At 44.1% G+C, this 20354-nt stretch overlaps 1 protein-coding gene across 1 annotated transcript; it reads right to left on the bottom strand.

The window, feature by feature from the left end:
* Positions 1-97: 97 nt before the first annotated feature.
* LOC117773978 (multidrug resistance-associated protein 4-like) lies at positions 98-18837 on the bottom strand. The gene is made up of 31 exons (XM_034605942.1): positions 18620-18837; positions 17621-17731; positions 13951-14071; positions 13570-13794; positions 13269-13358; positions 12151-12314; positions 11170-11295; positions 9657-9906; positions 8805-8912; positions 8604-8693; positions 8297-8488; positions 7274-7368; positions 6939-7025; positions 6337-6433; positions 5219-5410; positions 4688-4825; positions 4563-4600; positions 4375-4478; positions 4121-4267; positions 3888-3967; positions 3268-3418; positions 3045-3164; positions 2853-2963; positions 2625-2725; positions 2113-2304; positions 1868-2023; positions 1606-1695; positions 1195-1367; positions 995-1100; positions 745-879; positions 98-651 (listed from the first exon to the last, which is right to left on the bottom strand). Exons 1-31 carry the CDS (start codon positions 18691-18693, stop codon positions 574-576), a joined length of 3942 nt encoding a protein of 1313 aa, XP_034461833.1. The 5' UTR covers positions 18694-18837; the 3' UTR covers positions 98-573.
* Between the last annotated feature and the right edge of the window lie 1517 nt (positions 18838-20354).

Consider the following 20354-nt stretch of genomic DNA (forward strand, 5'->3'; position numbering starts at 1 on the left):
CTGTGCTGTTGGGAGAATCTCCCGCTGTCTGAAAATGGCTCTTAAGTCAAATCTCAGTAAGAAGAAGCAGAGTAAATATAAACGCAGTACACTCTGATTAAAAGAAGGACATGTATGTGTTTATGTAGCATTTGAAACAACAAAGCACAAACATGTCAGATCGTCGAAACACGTGTAAAAACACTGACAAACTGAAAGTGTCAATTTGAACAACAACGAGGATAATTCAACACACTCCAGCTCCGTCGTAGCAGCTGTTTCCACCTTTGTAAATTCAGATCTGTTCATTAATCCTGTGCGATCATTCATATTTACAAAGGCAACTTCGAACAGTTATATGTCAACATTAACATGTACAAAATCTTGTATAGTATTTAAAAAGGATTACGAGGCCATTTTACAGCAGTTTCTCTGAAGCCTCAATTTGTTTACATATAAATAGGAGGCATAGAAAATAAATAGTGTCGATATCAAGTTTTTACAGCAGTGGTTTCAAGGCTCCCAGCTTGAAGGAAACAGCACCATGTACTGGCTCAGGCACTTTGTGAAGTTCTCTGGCTTTTCTCCCTGAGCTCACATGGCCGTCTCACAGATGACCAAACTATCTTCGTGTCCGTTCGGTATGCTGGTGCGGTTTCTGTTCTCATATGCCTGAAAGTACATCAACCACCAAGTGTCAGTTCAACGTTACATACAAAGAGAAGCTTCTCACAGTATATTACGTACACTGGGAGAGAAACTCACCAATTTAGCAGCCTCCAGTAGAGCTGCTGCCTCCTGTTTACCAGTCTGCTGCACCATTTTAGAGAAGATGCCCTGAGGATCTTGAAGGAGAGTGTAGGGTTCGTCGTAGGCGTGGACCTTCCCTGCATCTAGAACCTGGAGGCAAAATCACGTTTGGGATTATTACCCTGGAAACTAGAGTGATATAGTAAATAATAGAGAGACAATCTTAAGCTTTTACTGATCAGAAAATAGCAGCAGCAGGACTCACCAGTATCCGGTCGCTGTCTATGATGGTGTTGAGTCGATGAGCGATGGTGAGCACGGTGCATTCTCTGAACTTGTCTCGTATGGTCTGTTGGATCAGTTCATCTGTCCTGCAGGACGACAGCAACAAGAGAGAAGACATCATGTTTAGAAAACTCCCGCCAGAGATGTGTAGACGTGTGATGCAGGGTGGTGGTTTAGTACCTGGGGTCCACGTTGGCCGTGGCCTCGTCGACGATGAGGATGCGGTTCTTCCTCAGCAGTGCTCGGGCCAGACACACCAGCTGCCTCTGACCCACACTGAAGTTAGAGCCCGACTCAGCCAGAACCATCTCCAACTTACCAGGCAGGTCCTCCACCACGGACTTCAGCTGCACCTGGAAAAACACGGAGAGAGAGAATCAGATTGACACGTTCTGACTGTTGTACTGTTCATGTGAACACGTCTCCTACAATAAATATCTACTGCTCCGTGTCATGAGGAGTAAACTTGGAGACTAAAGAATCCAGATGATCTCTGCAACGTTTTAACTGATTATTACATCATGTTTCTCTTCATTGTGTGTAACATAATGTCCTCCTGAGTTTGTTGTAAACACTGTTGTGGTCACTGACCTCTTCCAGAGCGCACCACAGCTCCTCGTCTTCATGTTGGTTAAAAGGGTCCAGGTTCTTTCTCATGGAGCCAGTGAACAGCACCGGGTCCTGGAAAACAACACGGAGGAGAGGCCGAATTATTTCAGACTGGCCAACCACAACACACCTCAGCTTTTAGAACCCACTTCTCACTGTATAAATGGATCCTTACAGATCTGTGTTGAGTGATTTTTTTGAAGATGGTTGAATCGTGGCAAAGTGAACGTATCCTTTTCTTTACCTGAGGAATGATGGACATCTTCTGGCGCAGGTCATGGAGGCCGATCTCAGAGGTGAGAACCCCATCGATGTAGATCTCTCCCTCAGGCTCTGCCAGACGGAACAGAGCCGAGACCAGGGAGCTTTTCCCAGCACCTGTTCTCCCAACGATACCAACCTGACACCCAGGAAACACATCAGCTTAGCTTTAAGAATAAATAAAGAAAACTCATGTAAAATCTCTATTTGATGACAAACATGTCGGACCTTCTCTTTGGGTCTGAACATCACTTTCAGGTCCTGCAGCACCTTCGGTCCGTCGCCGCCATAGGAGAAGCTGACCTGGTCAAAGGTCACCAGCCCTTTTTTCGGCCAATCGGGAGGAGGTCGCTTCTGGGTTTCCCAGGGTGCTTCACTCTCCAGTTCAGTGTACTCCATTGCTCTCTCCACTGACGTCATCTGAAGACAGGAATAGGTCACATGTATATGAAAACTTAGACTGAAGCAAGTAACCAGGACATCAAATCAACACTCACCGCTGTCTTTAGAATAGAAATAGACATACATACGTATACGTACTATATTCATACATATGTATGTGTACATATGTGAACTTCAGCTCAATCCTAACTGTCTCTCCTCCAATACTCTCTGCTGGTGGCAGTGTCCATACAATACACATTTTCTCTCATGTGAGACACATTCAACTCAATAAATCAAATGTATATACGTTTTAAGTATCTCCCCTAAATAAAAAGGAAAGAAAGTGAATATCTTACCATGTTCTCCACCTCTGTACTCTGCCTGATCCCCCACTGGAACATGCCGATCAGTGTGACCGAGTACGTCAGAACCAAACCCACAGAGCCAGCGTCCAGCTCTATGACGAAGGAAATCACTTTTTATTTCTATTCAGTCAACATCTGCACATTAGCCCACATTAGGCCTTTGGTGGATGACAGTACAAAACCACTGTTTAGTGTTAGAAGGTAAGAAATGTGCCTTACGGTCTCTGAGCAGCAAGCAGCCAAACAGGACCATGATAACAAAGACGGAGCAAATGCCGTCGAGACGGACAGCGAACCAGCGAGAGATGGTCAGGAACAGGAACCAGGACTCTGTTCAGGATGAGGATAGATATGTTACAGACGCTGGAGACACACGAGAGCTTCTCACTGATGAAAAGTGTTGAGGGAAACCTGAGTGGAGGTCCTGATGGGCATCAAACACATCCTGGAACCTCTGCTCAGCTCCAAAGGCTCGGATCGTCCATAGACCATTGAGAGACGAGGACAGATGGGAGAAGACGGGACTCCGAGCTGCAGGACAGACAACAGAGGGAGCCTGAGTTTATAGTTTAAGTGGAAACTAAAGAAGTCTTTGAGCTGTGCTGCACACACTGTTGCATTGTGGGACACTCACTGGTGGCCTCGAGGCGTTTGATGTCTCTGGAGGTCTGCAGGAAGTAGCGGCGGAGGTAGAAGAAGACGATCAGCAGGGGCACCACAGGGATGAGGATCCAGGGGAGCACCGCCACCGCCACACCAATCACCCCGAAAATCTGCAAGAACACCTGCTCCGAGAAGAAGCACAATCATTCACATGAAGTCACTGAAATATTAAAGACATGAAACATTTCTGCTTTTCATCGTCGTCTTTCTGCCATTCTCTTGTGTAAACGTGCCACAGGAGGCGTCCAGCAGAGGGCGTCAGAGAGAGCAGCTACCGCCACATCTGAACCACCGACACTCAAACTGCTTTTAATCAAGTGAAGATGTTCATGTAATATCACTTTGGGGTTTTTAAACCATGAGGTGGGGGCTCAGTGAATTAAAGAGCACAGTTTTACAATGAAAGATTTTACTCATTTGAAGAAAAAATAAGTAGAATCAACGTTTTCACATTTGCAATTTACAGAATTCTTCGAGAATCATATGAAGTCACTGTGTTGCGGCGGCCACATATAAATCAATGAGTCGGCACCCAGAAGTGTAAAAATACTGTAGCGGGACAGAAGACATTGCGATGACATCTGTCCTCACCTGAGTAAAATCCACAAAAGTCCAGGGCATGTTGGAGTCCAGCTGACCCATGTCCTTTGTAAACCTGTTCAGAACTCTTCCTGAGGACACAAGTCAAACATCACAGACATGAGAAACGCACAAATGATGTCACAGAGGAAAAGCAAGGCCCATCATTAGAGTGAGAACAGAAAAGTTAGTATTTTCTCACATTTCTTTGCTTTTCTGCTAAATTTAACGACGTTTTCACTCACCGATGGGATTCGTGTCAAAGAAGCGCACAGGCGCTCGCAGTATGGACCTGAACATTTTGTCGTGCAGAGCCTGGGCACACCTCACCAGCACGTTGAACATGAAAATGTTCCTGGCGAAGCCGAGGATGATGGTGGCTGCAGTCAGACCTGTGAACGCAGCAGCACATTGCCCTTCACCTCACTGAGGAATCACGCAGCGGCCACAGTGCAGGACACATGTCGAGCCCAGTGAAGAGCAACACGTTGTTTTTTACCTGCATAAATGCCCAGGTAGAAATTGATATCCAGCTCTGCCGTGACGTTCTGTCCGTTTATGATGATCGTGCTGTTAGTTTTGAGCTTCTCTTGCTCATCAGCCCTGATCAGAAGAAATGGTGCAAATTAAACAAGTGCAAAAAAACAAGCACGAAAGGACTTGTGAGATTTTTGTATGTATACTGACCAGTATGCCAGCCACCAGTCCTGCATAATGTACGCTACCTAGGAGACACAGGCAGTGATTTTATGTGCACAGCTACATTAAATAACAATCTGCACAAATATGTACGAGGTGAAATAAAACTGTACCTGAGCCAAAATGTTGATCCCTAGGATAAAAACTGTAAACACGGTGTGGGCTCCAGCTTTAAGATAGTTGACGTACAGGCTCACTGTAATGGTTCCCTGAGATCGACTCTCCTCTGCCATGGTCTGCACAGCCTCTGCCTGTCGGGAGGATTTGGACAAACATCGTGATCAACGTGCACAGTTCCAGAGATGACACAGCATGTTTTAGAAGACGGGCCCCATGAAGGATGGTTTTTAGTCGTCACAGAAAGAAGCACAAAAGCGGTGCAGAGTTTGTACTGAATCCTGAATCCAGAGGACGGTGAGACATATGTGGATGTTTTAATCTGCCACAGAGAGAGTGAGAAGGCTGAAGACAACTCATCTCTGTGCGGGTTGTATGGTCTCTGGGTCATTACAGAGCAATGACGGCCATGAAATTCCTTCCCTGACTGTATCTCCATAATAAACCGTCAAACACAGCCATGCTCTGGAGAAACAAACGCAGAATATTTGTCTATAAGTTTCTAGAGAAGAGACGATGTAACAAACCGGTAACTGGTCGCCATCTTTGATCGAATGCATAGAGGAGGTGCGAGAGACCGCAGAGGTCTGGGACAGAGTTCTGATCCTGCTGTGGACGTCTTGAGGAGCCTGCTCCTCCTCCTCATTATTCAGCAGGGAGGTGAAGTCCACTCCAGACTGCTGCAGCTCTGTGTACGTCCCTTTGGCCACCATGAAACCCTGACACACACACACACACACACACACACGTACACACACAGTAAGAACACACTAAAAACCTCCTGATAACATGTACAAGGTGTAATGTCCATTATTTTGGTGACTTCTCTACAAAAAGTTCTGCATTTGTCCTGTGGGTGAAAATAAGGAAATCCTAAAAGCAGTAGGGGTTTTATTTCACTGGAATAAATAAAAACCCTGCCCATTTATCTCTTAATGAAATATGTGAAATGTCACCAATTGACCTGAGGATGGCGCTATAGGAAAGCTCCATTAAAATCCAATCAAAGTTCAAGACAACCTTGCCAGAGAAAAGAAACATCTGGAATGAGGGAAAAAGTCTTAAAGCAAGTCCAGATGCCAAATTAAGCAAATGCTGAGGAGATATCGTTTTAATTTAAATCTTAATAATTGATAATGAATCACTGCCAGTTGTATTAGTTACTAAAGACAATGATAAGAGAGTGTGATGATGCGTCATGAGTTCAGGGCTTCAGGACGACAACAACAGAGGAGGAGGGATCAGCTAAATGGAAAAACAAAGATTCTTTATGAAGGTGGTCGGGGGGGATGAGACAGTCACAGGAAGGATGAGACTTTATACAGCAGATGAGGTTACACTGACAGGTGTTACAACAAAGAAGTTCCCCCGGAAACAGACCTGAATAAAGACCCTGACGCAGCTGTTGGAGAGAGAGAGTCTTCTATAAAAGCAAATAAGTTGTAAAGCCAAAATAATTGTAAAAAAATATTTCAGTTGATTATTGTGGAATATTCTAAACTAAAAATCTATTCATGTGATACAAGTGTAAAGTATGTATTTTATTGTTTAACTGTTAATACACAAATTAAAAGGTATTTTAAATGTGCTGTCCACTTGTTGCCTGTTTTTGTGAGTGTGTAACGTAATGTGTAGAGACACAAACCTCCTTGAGGACCAGGATCTCATCAGCTTTCTGCAGGTACTGCAGCTGGTGGGTGACCAGGATCCGGGGCTTGTTCTTCAGCAGGCCACAGATGCACCTGATTCATGGACACAGAGGAAAGAGGATGTCAGAACTACACACCTGTGGTTGCATGTCTCAGCATCAGTACAGAAATGCCCTAAAGGAGATATCTGGAGATATCGTTTTTACAAACACAGGACAAATGTTAAACCTGAGAACATGAAAGGGCATAAAAAACCCTCACAAAACTCAGTGAACCTTTCAAGTCCTTATTACGGCTGTTATGTAACGGGCTGTGTTATCCAGAGGAACAGTGACAGGAAGAAAGGGACCAAGTTGAATTGTCTGACCCCAGCAGCACCGCACCTCTTCCTGGCTCAGTTCTTAAACTTTCCTTCAGCTCGGACTCACTTGAGTCAAAAGCTGAACCACGGCTGATATACACGGCTGAGTGCAGTGTAAACTACAAAGCTAAAAACATAAACAGTAACCCTGCAGATACGCCCCCTTCAGAACTGTTGGCCTGGAGAGAGGAAGAGTTTATTCCTGAAAACACAGAGTTTACTTCTGAGGTCTCTCACTGTTCAAAGAGGTGTCTCCCGACCTCAGCATCCACAGCACTTAACGGATCGTCCAGGAGGTAAACATCCGCCTCCTGATACACGGCCCTGAAAACAAACGTTCTATCAGCGACTCACAACCAGGGACATTTCAGTCACAGTGATTTCAACAAGCATACGGACGAGGCACACATTTGGTGACATTAAGCTGATGGGATGTGACATGTTCGCAGTGCTACTGGAAAGTAAGGCTCCCCCGAACAACACCTTCATTGAAACACTGGAGCAGACCTTTCTGTAAGTGAATCAAAATGAGATCTGTCATTGGTCAGACCTCCAGGTGACCGCTCTCTTACCTCGCCAGGTTGACTCGAGCCTTCTGCCCCCCGCTGAGCGTGGCTCCTCGGTCTCCGATCAGCGTCAGGTCTCCGTCTGGAAGCAGCTCCAGGTCCTGCACATCAGAGCAGCACAGAAACAGAGGAGTGATCATACTGAACTGCAGAATATTACACATTACCTCTGTAGCTGTTAGCACGTATGACAGTGGTGCTCGTGGAGGAACATGTCTAAAAAAAAGTGTAAACACAAAATAAAAGGCACGACTTTGAGTAACATCTGCACGAGAAAGTGTCACGTACAGAAAGAAGAGAGAAGTGTAAGTAGCTTATGCTCAGAATATTTATATAATCCATATTTATATCCATATGGACAGTATTGATATCATGATGAGAATGTTGTTGCTGATAGAGGCCCACGTTATGACGGCATATAAAAAATGCACCAGGTTTATAGTGTATGACTGAGTTTTATTTGATCCAGTTTGGTTCATGTGACGTTAGTTGCTCAACATAAAATACAAGAATCCTGATAGAATTGTGATTTCACTGAACTCTCAGCATCTCTTCAGTCAATGAGTTACTTGTGAATCATTTGGTTCATGTGTAGCTGTGCAGGAGGAATGTTTCCCACACCTGAACCATAAAACGCTACAGAGCACCGAATCTCACACACCACTCTCTATGTTTGAAACTTTTCACCCACTGAATCATGACTGTTTATGGCTGCACTGAAAGCATTTGAAGGAAACCCTTGACTTTATCTTATCTCATTTAACACGCTGCTATGTGTTGACGTTGTCACTACTGTTGCACAATGAGACGGCTTGTAGAAACATGTCTTATCTATATTCTGTGGTGTTCTGTGTTTGTAATTAAAAACTCTCCCTCTGGTCACCAGATGTTCTGTATTTATATCTCTTGTGTTATTTGTTCAACCATCTGTCATTTGTCTGAAGTGTGAAATCATATTAGAACCTTTTTATTTCTATGTATGAGTCAATTCTTCATCTATTCGAAGACAGTAAACAAACCGTGTCTCACCCTCTTTAGAGCGCAGGCTTTCAGGACTCTCTCATACTTCTGAGGGTTTATCTCTTTCCCAAACAGGATGTTGCTGCGGATGGTTCCAGGAAACACCCAGGGCTGCTGGGAAGCGTACGTCAGCTTACCGTTGACCTTCAGCAAACCCTTTTCAACGGGCAGCTCTCCCAGGATGGAGCACAGCAGGGACGACTGAATGAGACATGAAGAGGAAACACATGAGCTAATATACTCAAACTCCATCATTTTCCTACAAGTCACCACCGTGTCTCCCCTCTGCCTGAAACCATGACATGTGATAACTGACCTTTCCAGCTCCTACTGGTCCGATTACAGCCAACAGCTGATTTGAATTCAGATTGAAAGAGACGTTCTGCAGAGATGGAGAATCCAGACTCTGTAGGAGGCACAAAACGGATTCAAACATTAACCCAGGAGCCAATGTCCATAAAAGGAAATAAACACAACTATTGCGAGTATGTGAACGAGCGAGAACAAACTATGTGACCTTGTCCCAGTAGCAGAACAGATCCTGGATTTCAACAGATCCGTCCTTCTTCTCCTCCTGTGGCAGAGCAACGCTGCGTCTCTCGATCTCACCGAGCATCAAGAACACCTGGACAAAAAAATACAGAGAGCATGAGAGTCATGAAGTGAAATTGTTTCCACTACTGTCTCCACATGCATTATGCAGCACATACGACATTTGCTTCTGCTACATTTCTTTAGGAGACAAAAGATGGAGGTGGTGCCTTTACAGAACCAGACATTACAACTGTTGCCATGTGATAAAGCAACTCTGACAATAAGAGATAAGTCACTAGCAGCCAAACCTGTAATATCAGCAGCAGAATTGAATGCAGTCACACGCTGCCAACTCTGATTGATGCTTGATGAACCTGTGACTGAATTAAAGTAACTAGGGGAGCGGCGGCGTGGAAAGAAATCCATGACAACACCATGTCACCGATTACACGGGACGTTTGACTATAGAGGAGCATGTGTGTGCTCGGTTTCCTCTCTCTCTGTCTGATGACGTCAGATTTCATTCCGTGTATTCAAATATTTCATTCATCATAAAATTCATTTTATATATTGAAAGTTCATTCCATACATTCTAAGGTTTATTCTAGATTTTCAAACGTTTTACTCCAGAAATTCAAGGTTTAATCCATATAATCAATGTTTATTTAAGGTTTAATCCATATATTCCTGCTGTCATTCAATATATTGCAATTTCATATTAAATATATATGTATATATTTATATATATATATATATATCATATATGGTAAATGTTTCAATCCCTAATATGGATTTCAGGCACCAAACATCCATATCAGGCTGTGTTAAAAAGTACCTGGATCCTGGAGATGCTGACACGGGCCTCAAACAGCCGCTCGATGGCCGCGGGGAAGAAGAGCGTGACGTTGAGCCGCACAGCGGTGTAGAGCGACACCGTCACAAACACACGCGTGGCCGACATGGTGTTTCCCAGGAGCACGTAGACGGTGAAGGTGCAGAAGAGGATGACCTTGTTGGCGCAGAAGAAGGAGGCCATGTTGAGACCTCGCAGGTAGGAGCTGCTCAGGATCGTGGAGATCTCCTTCCTAAAAACAACAGTTGCACCAATCACATCAATCTGATTTGTCTGCGAGCACTCAGAGTTCCTGTGGGACTGATGTGCCTGTAACGAGGGAAGGTGTCTGCCATTTACCAATGTCCCATAAGTGCATCGTATGCAGATTTAGGTAGAAACAGATTGTGTCAGGCTGCCACTGAACACTGTGTGTGGGAAAAGGCTGATGGTGACCAACGTGTGCAGCGAAATGTCCTCATAATAATGAAGAGGAACTAATTTAAATGGGGCTTTATTAGAAGTCTTCATTTCACTGATTAATGAATTACCTGAATAAAACTCTTCATCATCTTCAGCAGTGAAGAACCACAGCGGAATCAACCCTGACACACAACCCGAGAACGGAATTCCTTCAACCACTGGCTGTCACTGGCACATGTGTGTTTTATAACCAGTTCTGGTTAAACGTTGCACTCAAGACATATATCCCTTTTCTTCCCTTTGTATCTTAGAAAAAGAACAAGAAAAACAACCCTTGAGACACATAAGCTACTTCCTACTGACACTCCTGGGCTTCAGCAACAACCCTCTCCTTTACAACTGTTTGTTCCCTCTGCCAGTGCAGCAACATGTCGACAAACCACAATGAGGTAGAAACACAGAACATTTATAGAAAGTTTTCTCAATATTATCAACGTTAATATAGATAAGGAAGCGTAGAAAATAATAAACATAACTCTGCTGCTTGATGACTCAGCATTTCCTTCTGACGACTGTTCCTGCAACTCATTCTCTGCTTTCTGTTTGTGGCCTGAAGCCTATCTCCACTTTATCATGATAATTGTCAACACTGACACCTGCTGTGACGCGCGCTGGGGGGCGGGCCCTTGTGTAAATGCAGCTCCCTGAGAGCATAGGGCTCAAACTGTCCATGTTTTGGTTTTCCTGAGAATGAAACTGCCTTTTCTTCCTCCACTGCGCCGTGGCTTTCCGTAGGTTTCCAGCCAGCAGCAGCAGTGTAAAGGACTTGAAGGACACATCCTCTGCCTGTATATTTGCTCTGAATATTTGCATTGAGGTCAGCAACTGTCAGTTTATCTCTTCAACAGCCCACATATTGTTTCATGCAGATTTTCCCAGGGTGCTTGTTGTCTCAACCCCCCCTCCCTGAGTATACCAGAACCAACAGTAAATAATAGAGATGCTGTAACTGAGCTCGGTAACTAATAATCCAAACTACTAGTTAAAGAGTTGGCCTCCAAGATTTGTTTTAAGTTTGATGAGATGTTTTTACCTTCTGACCTCAGAGACCAGAGCAGCAAATGGTTTCTCCCAGGCGTACATTTTGATGATCCTCATTCCAGACACCACTTCATTCATGGTACGGATTCTGCTGTCGGTCAGAGCTGCTGTCAGAGTCCTGTAAAGAGAGGAGAACATTCACAGTGATTAACTACTGCAGGTTGCATAAAGTCGAACACAAACACAAGCTTCATATCATTCATATTTAGTTTTTATGTGGATGCAAATGTGAAATTATTTCTTCTTCAGGCTTTATAGACAAGTGAAATCCCTTTGGATTTGAGACTGCAGTCTGTAACCAGACAGCTCCAGGCTGTTTGTGTTGTGAGTCGTTCATAACGAAGGATTCAGGCAGATTTACAACCCTGTAACTTGAACCTTGTCCAGTATAACCTGTGCATGACACAATGGGTTCATTGACTTTGTACAAAGGCTGCAATCTGAAACAGGAGACCTGTAACCGGAGTCTTTTAGCATGAATGTAGCCATTATGTAAAACAGCTGGTAACCATGTAATTTGTGAAACAATGTTTTCTGAACGTATTTGAATTCAAATGAGTGTTTCCACGTCATTTAATGGAATAATCAAAAAACCTTTAATCCCTCCTTCTTTCTTTTAGTTGGGTAATGGTCCATTCCTCAGTTATCCGGCTCCTCCTGTGAGGGCTGGACACTAATCCTCAGTTTGAAATGAGCTGCTTCCAGACCTGCACTGAACTCTGGAGAACCTGCGGACATTTTACAGGAGCGGACGTATGTGAGAACACGAATGTCCAAGTGGGAACCTCCGGACTTTCTGATGTGTTTATTGGGTCAGCCCCCCCCCCCCCCCCCCATGTGAGAAGACAGCAGGAGATCCTTCTCAGGAGTCACTTAGGGCGTCAGACTCAACATTTAAATAACAAAAAGAAAACAAATATTTACTCGTCAAGAGAGTTTTTGGTGATAAGGGTCGACGCCAGTGTGTAATTACCTGTACTTCGCAAAGAACCTTCCAAACAGAGACTGCATGGGCATCAGGAACAAGAGGACCACCATGCCTGCCAAGCACGACGGACCAATCTCCACCCACAGCAGCCCGACAACCACAGCTGCCTGGAGGGGCCCAACCCAAAGGAAGTGCAAGAAGATGGTCATCTGTTGGAGAGAATGTACAATGAACAAGCCATAAAAGAACATGGAGGTGCAGGACACAATTTATCAACATATCTGAGTCCCAGTGATCAAAGTGTTTTCCTCGGGGGCCGGTGCCTCATCCCTGTCATCGAGCATTAGACCGGTATGAGCGGCAGAGTCTCTCAACAGGAACTTTCTAAAGGCTTCAATCCAAACCAGCACTGGGTAATTATCAGCTCAGGAGTTTTCACAGCAGGCTCGGACCTACTGATATAACTAAATTAGCATCTTCCACAGAGACACCACTCGGCTGCGATCATCTATAAAGACAAAGGAAAGTACTCAGGCAGTCACGGCCTGATGACCTGTAAACTGAAGTACCTGCACTAAACACTTGATCATATAGTTACTTTGGATGGCTTTACTCTGTGCTCCTGTTCTACTGTTAGGAACCTTACAGTTCACCAGGACACCTGCAGAATATTATAAATTAGAAACCTCCTGTCTCAAAGGGTGCTGGGAAACTAGTCCACGTATTTGTTAGCTCTAGACTGGATTATTGTAATTCTTTATGATCAGTCTGTGAAAAGCCTCCAGTTAATGCAAAATGCTGCAATGCAAGTTCTGACAGGATCTAGAGAGATCAGATTACTCCCATCAACTTGTGTGCCCTGTAAGATCCAGAGGAGAGATAACAATCCTTGTCCTCACTCAAGCTGCTCTCAGTTGTGTGAGAATGAAAAAGCAAAGAGGAGGCACATAGCCCTCCATTTACTCATCTTTGATCTATCTGATTACACTTTAAGTTGTAATTATTTCAACATTTTTGTAAAAAGGTAACAGCCTGGGCCTCAATGAATGACGGAGGAAGGGAGAGGAATGCACTGTGGGGTTTATAAAACCGTCAGCCAGCTATTTTACACTGCCTTGCCCCTGCAGCACAAATAACCTGTGTGCTTGTCAAAGTTCACGTACATCATCAAACTTGTTGACGTCATTGGAAAGGAGGTTGACAATCTGGCCTGTGGTGGTCTTTCCCATGGCATGGTTATTGAGACACAGAGCCTGGAAAAAGAGCAGGATCATCATCAGTGAAGCAACATCTACATCTTAAACCTCACAAACACTATCCCATCATTCAGTTATACATTAAATACAAATCATCAAAGTAAAGTAAAAGCACAAGAATGCCCCTTTGTACCCTTGATATGCAAAATGAGCAGCGTTCAATGACAACCAAGCAGAACTGAATATTCATCAAGAAGGAGCTGCTGACCTTCTTGAAGATCATGTGACACAGGGCCACTCGGATCTTACTGCCCACTCTCTGGAGCTGGTAGAAGTAGTAGTGATGGAACACCGCCAGGATGATGGCAAACAGAGACAAACCAGATGCGTAGCCGAGGGCTTCGTGCAAAGCCCGGCTGTCGTTTGGGTCGTAAAATTCAAAGTACTGAATCATCTTCCCCAAGAGGATGGGCTGGGTCACTTTGATGATCTCCTGTGATGTGGGAGAGCAGAAAGTATAAGAAACAATAAGATTCATTACTGATGAGAACTACAATACTCCTACAATAACCTGAGTTGTATTCATCTATCAGGCTGTTACATCCCCTCACTGACGGACCAAGCTTCACTTCACAGGCTGAATACTGACCTCAACGACAGTAAAGAGTCCCAGCAGGGCGTATGGTTTCCAGTGGCAAAGGATGATGGCTTTCCCGAGGTTCGGAGTCCGCATCTCTTTGGAGGCCTTCTGGATCTCATGGTCCCAGTATCTGTCGTGTAAAAACCAGTCATAAGAAGTCAAGCCTTGCATCCAGGGGAGTCGGAATCAAAGAGAGGCTTCCCTTTCACTTAATAGCAGAGAACGTATCAACGCCTGAAACGGAGAAGTTTGGAAAAGCTGCTGTTCCTCCTGAGGTAGCATCAAGGATCCAGTCATGAAATAACTGACACGTAAAAACTATAAAATAACAACACACCAGAAGTGCACTAAGTTATTGTTTAAGATCCCAAGCTTCACAACTGCTCAGCGGAGGTATGGTTTCCATAAATGTGGGAAACACCACGACTGCTTACTCCTTTTTCAAGAGTGACCCAGAAGAAATCTTATCTCAGCTCTTTCCAACACGGGAGAAACCAAAAGCCACTTGACTGGTGACTAACTGAGCGGAGACGCTTAAATACAGGATTTCATGCTCATTCCACAGATAAAGTCATTTTAACGGATGATGATAAGCGGCCACACGACCACTGATAGACACATGAAACAGCCCTGTATCGGAAGGTGTGTGGAAAACTCTACTCTCTCAGTTCTAAAGTGAACAATGAGCCAACAAGTGTTTCCTGGAAGACACAACCAGTGCATATCTATGTAGAGACCCAGAGTTTACACTGATATTATGACACACTCTCTCCAGTGTCTGTTCCTGTTAGCAGCTCCAGAGTTACACATTTACTCCGACACTGTTTTCCACTTGTTCTTTATTAGTGAAGTTAAACTTCAATTGTGCTTAGTCATGATGTTGGAATTGTGTGCTTGCTCTGTTCAACTACAGTGGCTCTATTTTCCCCATGTAAGAGCAAAGCGTGCAGCTCAGGGTCAAAGTGCAGTGAAGATGTTCCCAAATCCACTGCTGCTAGTTCACCATTAGATAAAACATCACTGCGACGCCTTTTGACCAACTTTTCAGAAACAACACAATTGCTTTCCGCTTCATTTAGAGACCAACCGACCATGTTGGCTTGGACGGGTGCCTACGGTGCCACAGGCCGTCCCTTATTCAGCTGCAGGAGATTTACATGATCCTTTTTAAATCCATCTCAAATAAAAGACTATTATAGCTTTAGTCTGGCCCTTCAAAAAACTTTACTTTGATCGTTTATTACTCTTTACTGACTTTCATAACATTTTATCTTAGGTTGTACAGAGTTTAGAGATAAGACATCTACACCAGTGTAGTTGATGAGTTTTAAGGGATAACCTTTGTGGTGTGAAACCAGCGAAGACACTGGCCCCTTTTGTTTGCTTCTTGTTTTAAAAAAAAACCGAAATATTAACTTAGGTTGTCATGCGTCTTCAGGCCTCTAAATATTCTGATGACAACAGGGGAGAGAAAAAACAAACCTCATTTTTTCTGCTTTATTTCAATCATAGGACACTTGTTACATAAGAGAGTGAAAGAGCAGCAAAGGTCAGGGGCGGGCCGGTAAATGAAAGGAAGGAGAAAGCTGCGTTAGCGAGAACAGGTTACCTCTGCCAAGGAGGTTGTGTTTTCATAGCTGTCTGAAGAACTCATTACATTTTGGAGCTGGTCCATATAAACGGATGGATCCAGGATCTTTCTGAGATTGGGCATTAACGCAGGAGGTAGGAACTCTCCGAGCGCTCTTCTACTTTTCTGATTATTTTCAGATTCCGTTCTAATGCATGAATAAACAAGCCCCCAGCCCCTCACCACCCTGACGCATTGATGAATAGAGAAATATAAATAATACGATCACATTGGAAGAGGAAAGAACCACACAGAACTATTTCTGACATGAAATGGCGCCTCCACATGCAGAGGTTACAAACTCCCTGAGGCCGCCTTTCACGCAAAGTTAGACTCGACCCTCTCAGACTTTTTTACCAGGAAGAACATGACAATAGATCTCCTGTTTGTTGACGTGAGGGAAGCATTCAGCACCAGAACTCTGCGCCCGCCGGGAGCAACCGGACCACAATCTGCTCCTTCTTCTGTCTCAGCACAAGCCAAGGCTACCAAAGCAGCCCTGGCCTCCTGAGGCAGAGGAGGCTGAGGCTGCTCGGGGGGTCGACTGAGTGGATCCCCACGGTCAGGACATTGGAGGGGGTCACACCACTGACTATCTTCACCTCTGCATGGATGTTGTTGTTCCCATTAAAACCGTGCACTGCTTCCCTAATAAGCCTGGGATCAGCACTGAAGTCAAGCATCTCCTCAATAGGAATGAGAGGGTGTTAAAAGGTGGAGATTGGGCTGAAGCGCCTGCAGGGGGGAAATCTAGGTCCGACCGAGACAGAGGAGTCATACAGAGAGTAGGCAGAAGCTTCAGGAGAACCACACGAGGTCTGGGAAGGGGTGAAAACCATCCCATCTGCAAGGAGAAGAACAGCAGCACAGCAGGTGGTGGGAGCAAACCAGTTCAACCACTTCTTCAACACCAACCTCAAGCCCCCAGAACATCATATAAGGCTATGCTTCCTGGGACTTGGGACACTTTCAATATTTTCCCAGGGAACAGTGAATGAATCTAATTTCAAATGAGAACTAGAATGACACTCAGCGAAGCGTGGATCTTCTCCAGGACCCAACATTCCCCTGATCGTCAAGTTCCACGCATGGTTTAGTTCTCACATAGACGGATTTTAACCAAACTGTTTTGACTTGGGAGAATATCTCGGGGTATCTTGTGAATTTACGCAGAATCTGGTCGGTAAAAGAATTATGGGTCATAAATGTTGTGAGTGTTTGTCTGAGAGAGAGAGAGAGAGAGAGAGAGAGCAGTGGGGCAAAAAGCGCTGCACACGGCGACACAATGAACCAACGGTGCAAAACACCAAGTTAAAGATCGTATATGTTGTGTAGAAAATGTTAATATTGTGAAAGTGTGGCAGGATAAAGACAAGCGCATATATTCAGAAAGGGATTCAAGGATGAGGGCTCTGCTCTGACCAAAAGCTTTAAGGGAAACTTCCAACAAAAACGAGCCTTAAAGTCCATAACATCTGTAAAAAGTGATTTTCCAAAACCAGGTGTTGGAAAATCAGGTGGTGTAAAGTATCTATAACAAGTCACAAACATCAATCTGATGTTTCACTTCTCACATACGACAGAAAATAATGTGTAAGTATGTTTTCATTGATCAAAAGCGACCTTTCCTTCTGCATCGTAGTGCTGTGATGCCTTGCTTTACAGATAAGGGCAGTTTTGTTTTTCGTAATGGAAGCGGCTGTTCTGCCAACAACTGCATGGACGTGCTGTGAATTGAAGGGAGCTAATCTTCAAGGAATTTGTGTTTGGTGACTGCGTGTTTCATTTTGTAGCCGGTTGAGATATCCACTGATTAGGACACGTCTTTAGTCTCCTGATAAACAACGACTCTGAAATCTACAACAGAGTTCAGTCATGAGAACTCCATGTATATAGCAATCATGTAAATATCTCTAACCACAAGGAATCAAGTGTCTCTCATCTATGACGAGTCAGGACTTACACTGCACTAAGTTGAGTGGGGATATCGGAAACTGTGCAAACTGTCCCACTAACTGACTGGGACGTTTAAATAAGTCCGGTCCCTACCTCTGCATTTCCTGACCCAGTGTCTCAGAGCTGTCCTCTGGTATCACTCGGAACATGTCCTTCTCCTCCAGCCTGCGTTTGTATCCAGTGCGGAACAGAGGGTTGAGCCACCTGGACGAGGAGGTTGGAGGGAGGTTTGGAGAAGGAGAAGGAGAAAAGGACCTTGTGTCAATATGGGTTATTATGATATAATAATATAACTGGCATATATGGAGTGCAAGTAGTTAATAGACAATAATGTATTATTCCCAGAAAGGGGATATTTTCCTATTTCTGTGTTATAGCACCAACAAACGTAATAATAAGTAAACCTGCGCTATAAACGCGAGGAAACATCCCAATACAAATGCAACAGCGATGATATAAACAGTGTAAACAGAAGGTATTCAGTAGACGTGGAGGATCTGTGCAGCGTTTGTCCAGCATTTCAACATCTCATCATATCTTACCTGCAGCTATAAACACAGTTATGCATGTGGTGCCACTTGCTCTCATGCACCCAACACATGTACAGATATCACTGCTGCACGTTAAGAAGCCTGGACAGAACTATTAGAAACACACATGTTGACTGAACAGAACTTTTACAGAAGTTTATCTGTGATCTGTCCTCTTCACAGATCCTTTATAAGAAGAGTTCCTCTCAGCTCTGGACTCCTCTTCACACATTTGAACAGAACCAGAGTGTTTCTTGGTTGTTGCTCTGGTGCAGGGGGAAGTTCTGGTGCCGCACGTGCTCCTTCTCAAACTCAATCACCAGTCTGGACCGGGCAGAGTCGGTGATTCAACCGGAAACTGAGGTTACATAAACCCAGTGGCTGAATCCAGATGTTTCCACGTGTTGATCGGTGTGGAACCAGCTGGTGGTTCCTCTTGCCGGTTCCCACGCAGCCCGTGTGTCAGAGGGGGGGGGGGGGCAGTGGTCACCTTGGGTCGGTGGGTTTCTCCCGGTTTGAAATCCCCCGCTAACTCCAGCTAACGTGATATCCAGGAACTCACCAGAACAACATCTTCGACCAAACCCCCGCCGTCACCATCGGGTTGGTCTTGGCTTCTTTGCCGACTTTCTCCATGGTGGCTCCTCCGGTGGCAGCGGACTCTCTTCTCTTCGGTGCCCGTCTCGCGGCTGCTGCTCCCGGTCTCTCACATCGGTGGTACCCGGAGGTCGGAACCTTCAAGGTGTGTTACGTGTTTCTCAGAACACGCGAGGTGGAGGCACCGCTGGACCTGGAGACACGCCCCGCACACCCGATTGGCCGGGACGGCACCCGCTCTCCCCACCTGATTGGCTCAGCCCTCTACTCGTCTTTCACGGGATTGGCTCAGAACTTATGGGCCGTCGCTATTGGGCCTGGTCGGGAAGCGCAAACAAACAAGTAAACAAACAAAATAAATAAATAGTGAGGAGAAAATACTAAAAGACAAAGATCGATAAAAACATGTACTTTATTGATCCCTGGGAAGTTCAGGTGTTACAGCAGGTACACAACACACCAAACAGGATGTACAAATAGGATTAAAAACTATACAAAAGATATAGAATAAAACAAATATATATATATATATATATATATACAAATACAATAAATACATATATCTTGAAGTGTGTCTCCTTATCAATAATACATGTAACCAGAGGGATCCAGTTCATCAGGGGAATATGACACAATGGTCATAGATTTACAGTTGAGGTATTAACTAAACATTTTCTCAACCTCTCCTTCCTCTATAAGATTTACATACACACACATATATATATATATATATATATATATATATATATATATATATATATATATATATATATATATATATATATATATATATATATATAAACTCTGTCCCACAAGTAACAAGGAAGTTAAAAAAAACAAAAAAAACAGCTGACATTTTAGTTTCAATTTCACTTAATGTATTCAAGTGTTATTGAAAATACAAAATTAAACGTGTGTTCAAATCGCAGAAATAAAGACAGATGACACAACAGCTCCCCAACATGAAGCCAAGGTGTCTTGATTGCCCCCTGGTGGCTGGCTGCAGTGCAGGTTATAAATCCTGCCTCCTTCATGTTAGTGGATGGAACAAAATAAAAAGTAACAGTACACGTCAATACAATTCTCTAACAGATGGTTATCTCAAAGTTAAACATTTGACCAAACATTCAAACGGTCCAACGGTGTCAAAGTGAACTCAGGTATGAGGGACATGTGACCTTTGGTAAACTTGTCACTATTACACAGCGAAATCTGCAGCTTCCTGTTTTTGCGTGAGTCAGTTTATTTCACACGCTCACACTCATGTTTGGAAATATAGTCACTGACTCATTCATGTTACGACAGTGCAGTGATAAGAGGGATTCTAAAGTTCCAGGCCTGAAACGAGGAGGTTTTCTGAGTCTTAACATAAAATATCCTGTCAAGTTAAGTTTTCTTTGTGCTTTTGTCTTTCTGGTCTCTTACACAAACAGACACATGTGATAACTCACTATAAATAAACCCTGTGTGTTCGATGACAGACGCCCTCCGGCACCACAGGTGTTTCCTGAAATGACATAAAAGACCTGAAGCCTCCTCCTCTCTTTTCCACGTCCAAGGCAAGTTGGAGAGAAATCCAGTCACATGTAAAGAAGATGAAATATTATCCCGAGACCAACAATCTAATGATAACACACTGGATGGTCTTCTGCCCTCTCACCCTGCACGTTATCCTCCTGTTGATATTTAGCCAGCACCGA

This window comes from Hippoglossus hippoglossus, chromosome 2 (assembly GCF_009819705.1).
Source record: "Hippoglossus hippoglossus isolate fHipHip1 chromosome 2, fHipHip1.pri, whole genome shotgun sequence".
In the NCBI taxonomy this organism is placed as follows: domain Eukaryota; kingdom Metazoa; phylum Chordata; class Actinopteri; order Pleuronectiformes; family Pleuronectidae; genus Hippoglossus; species Hippoglossus hippoglossus.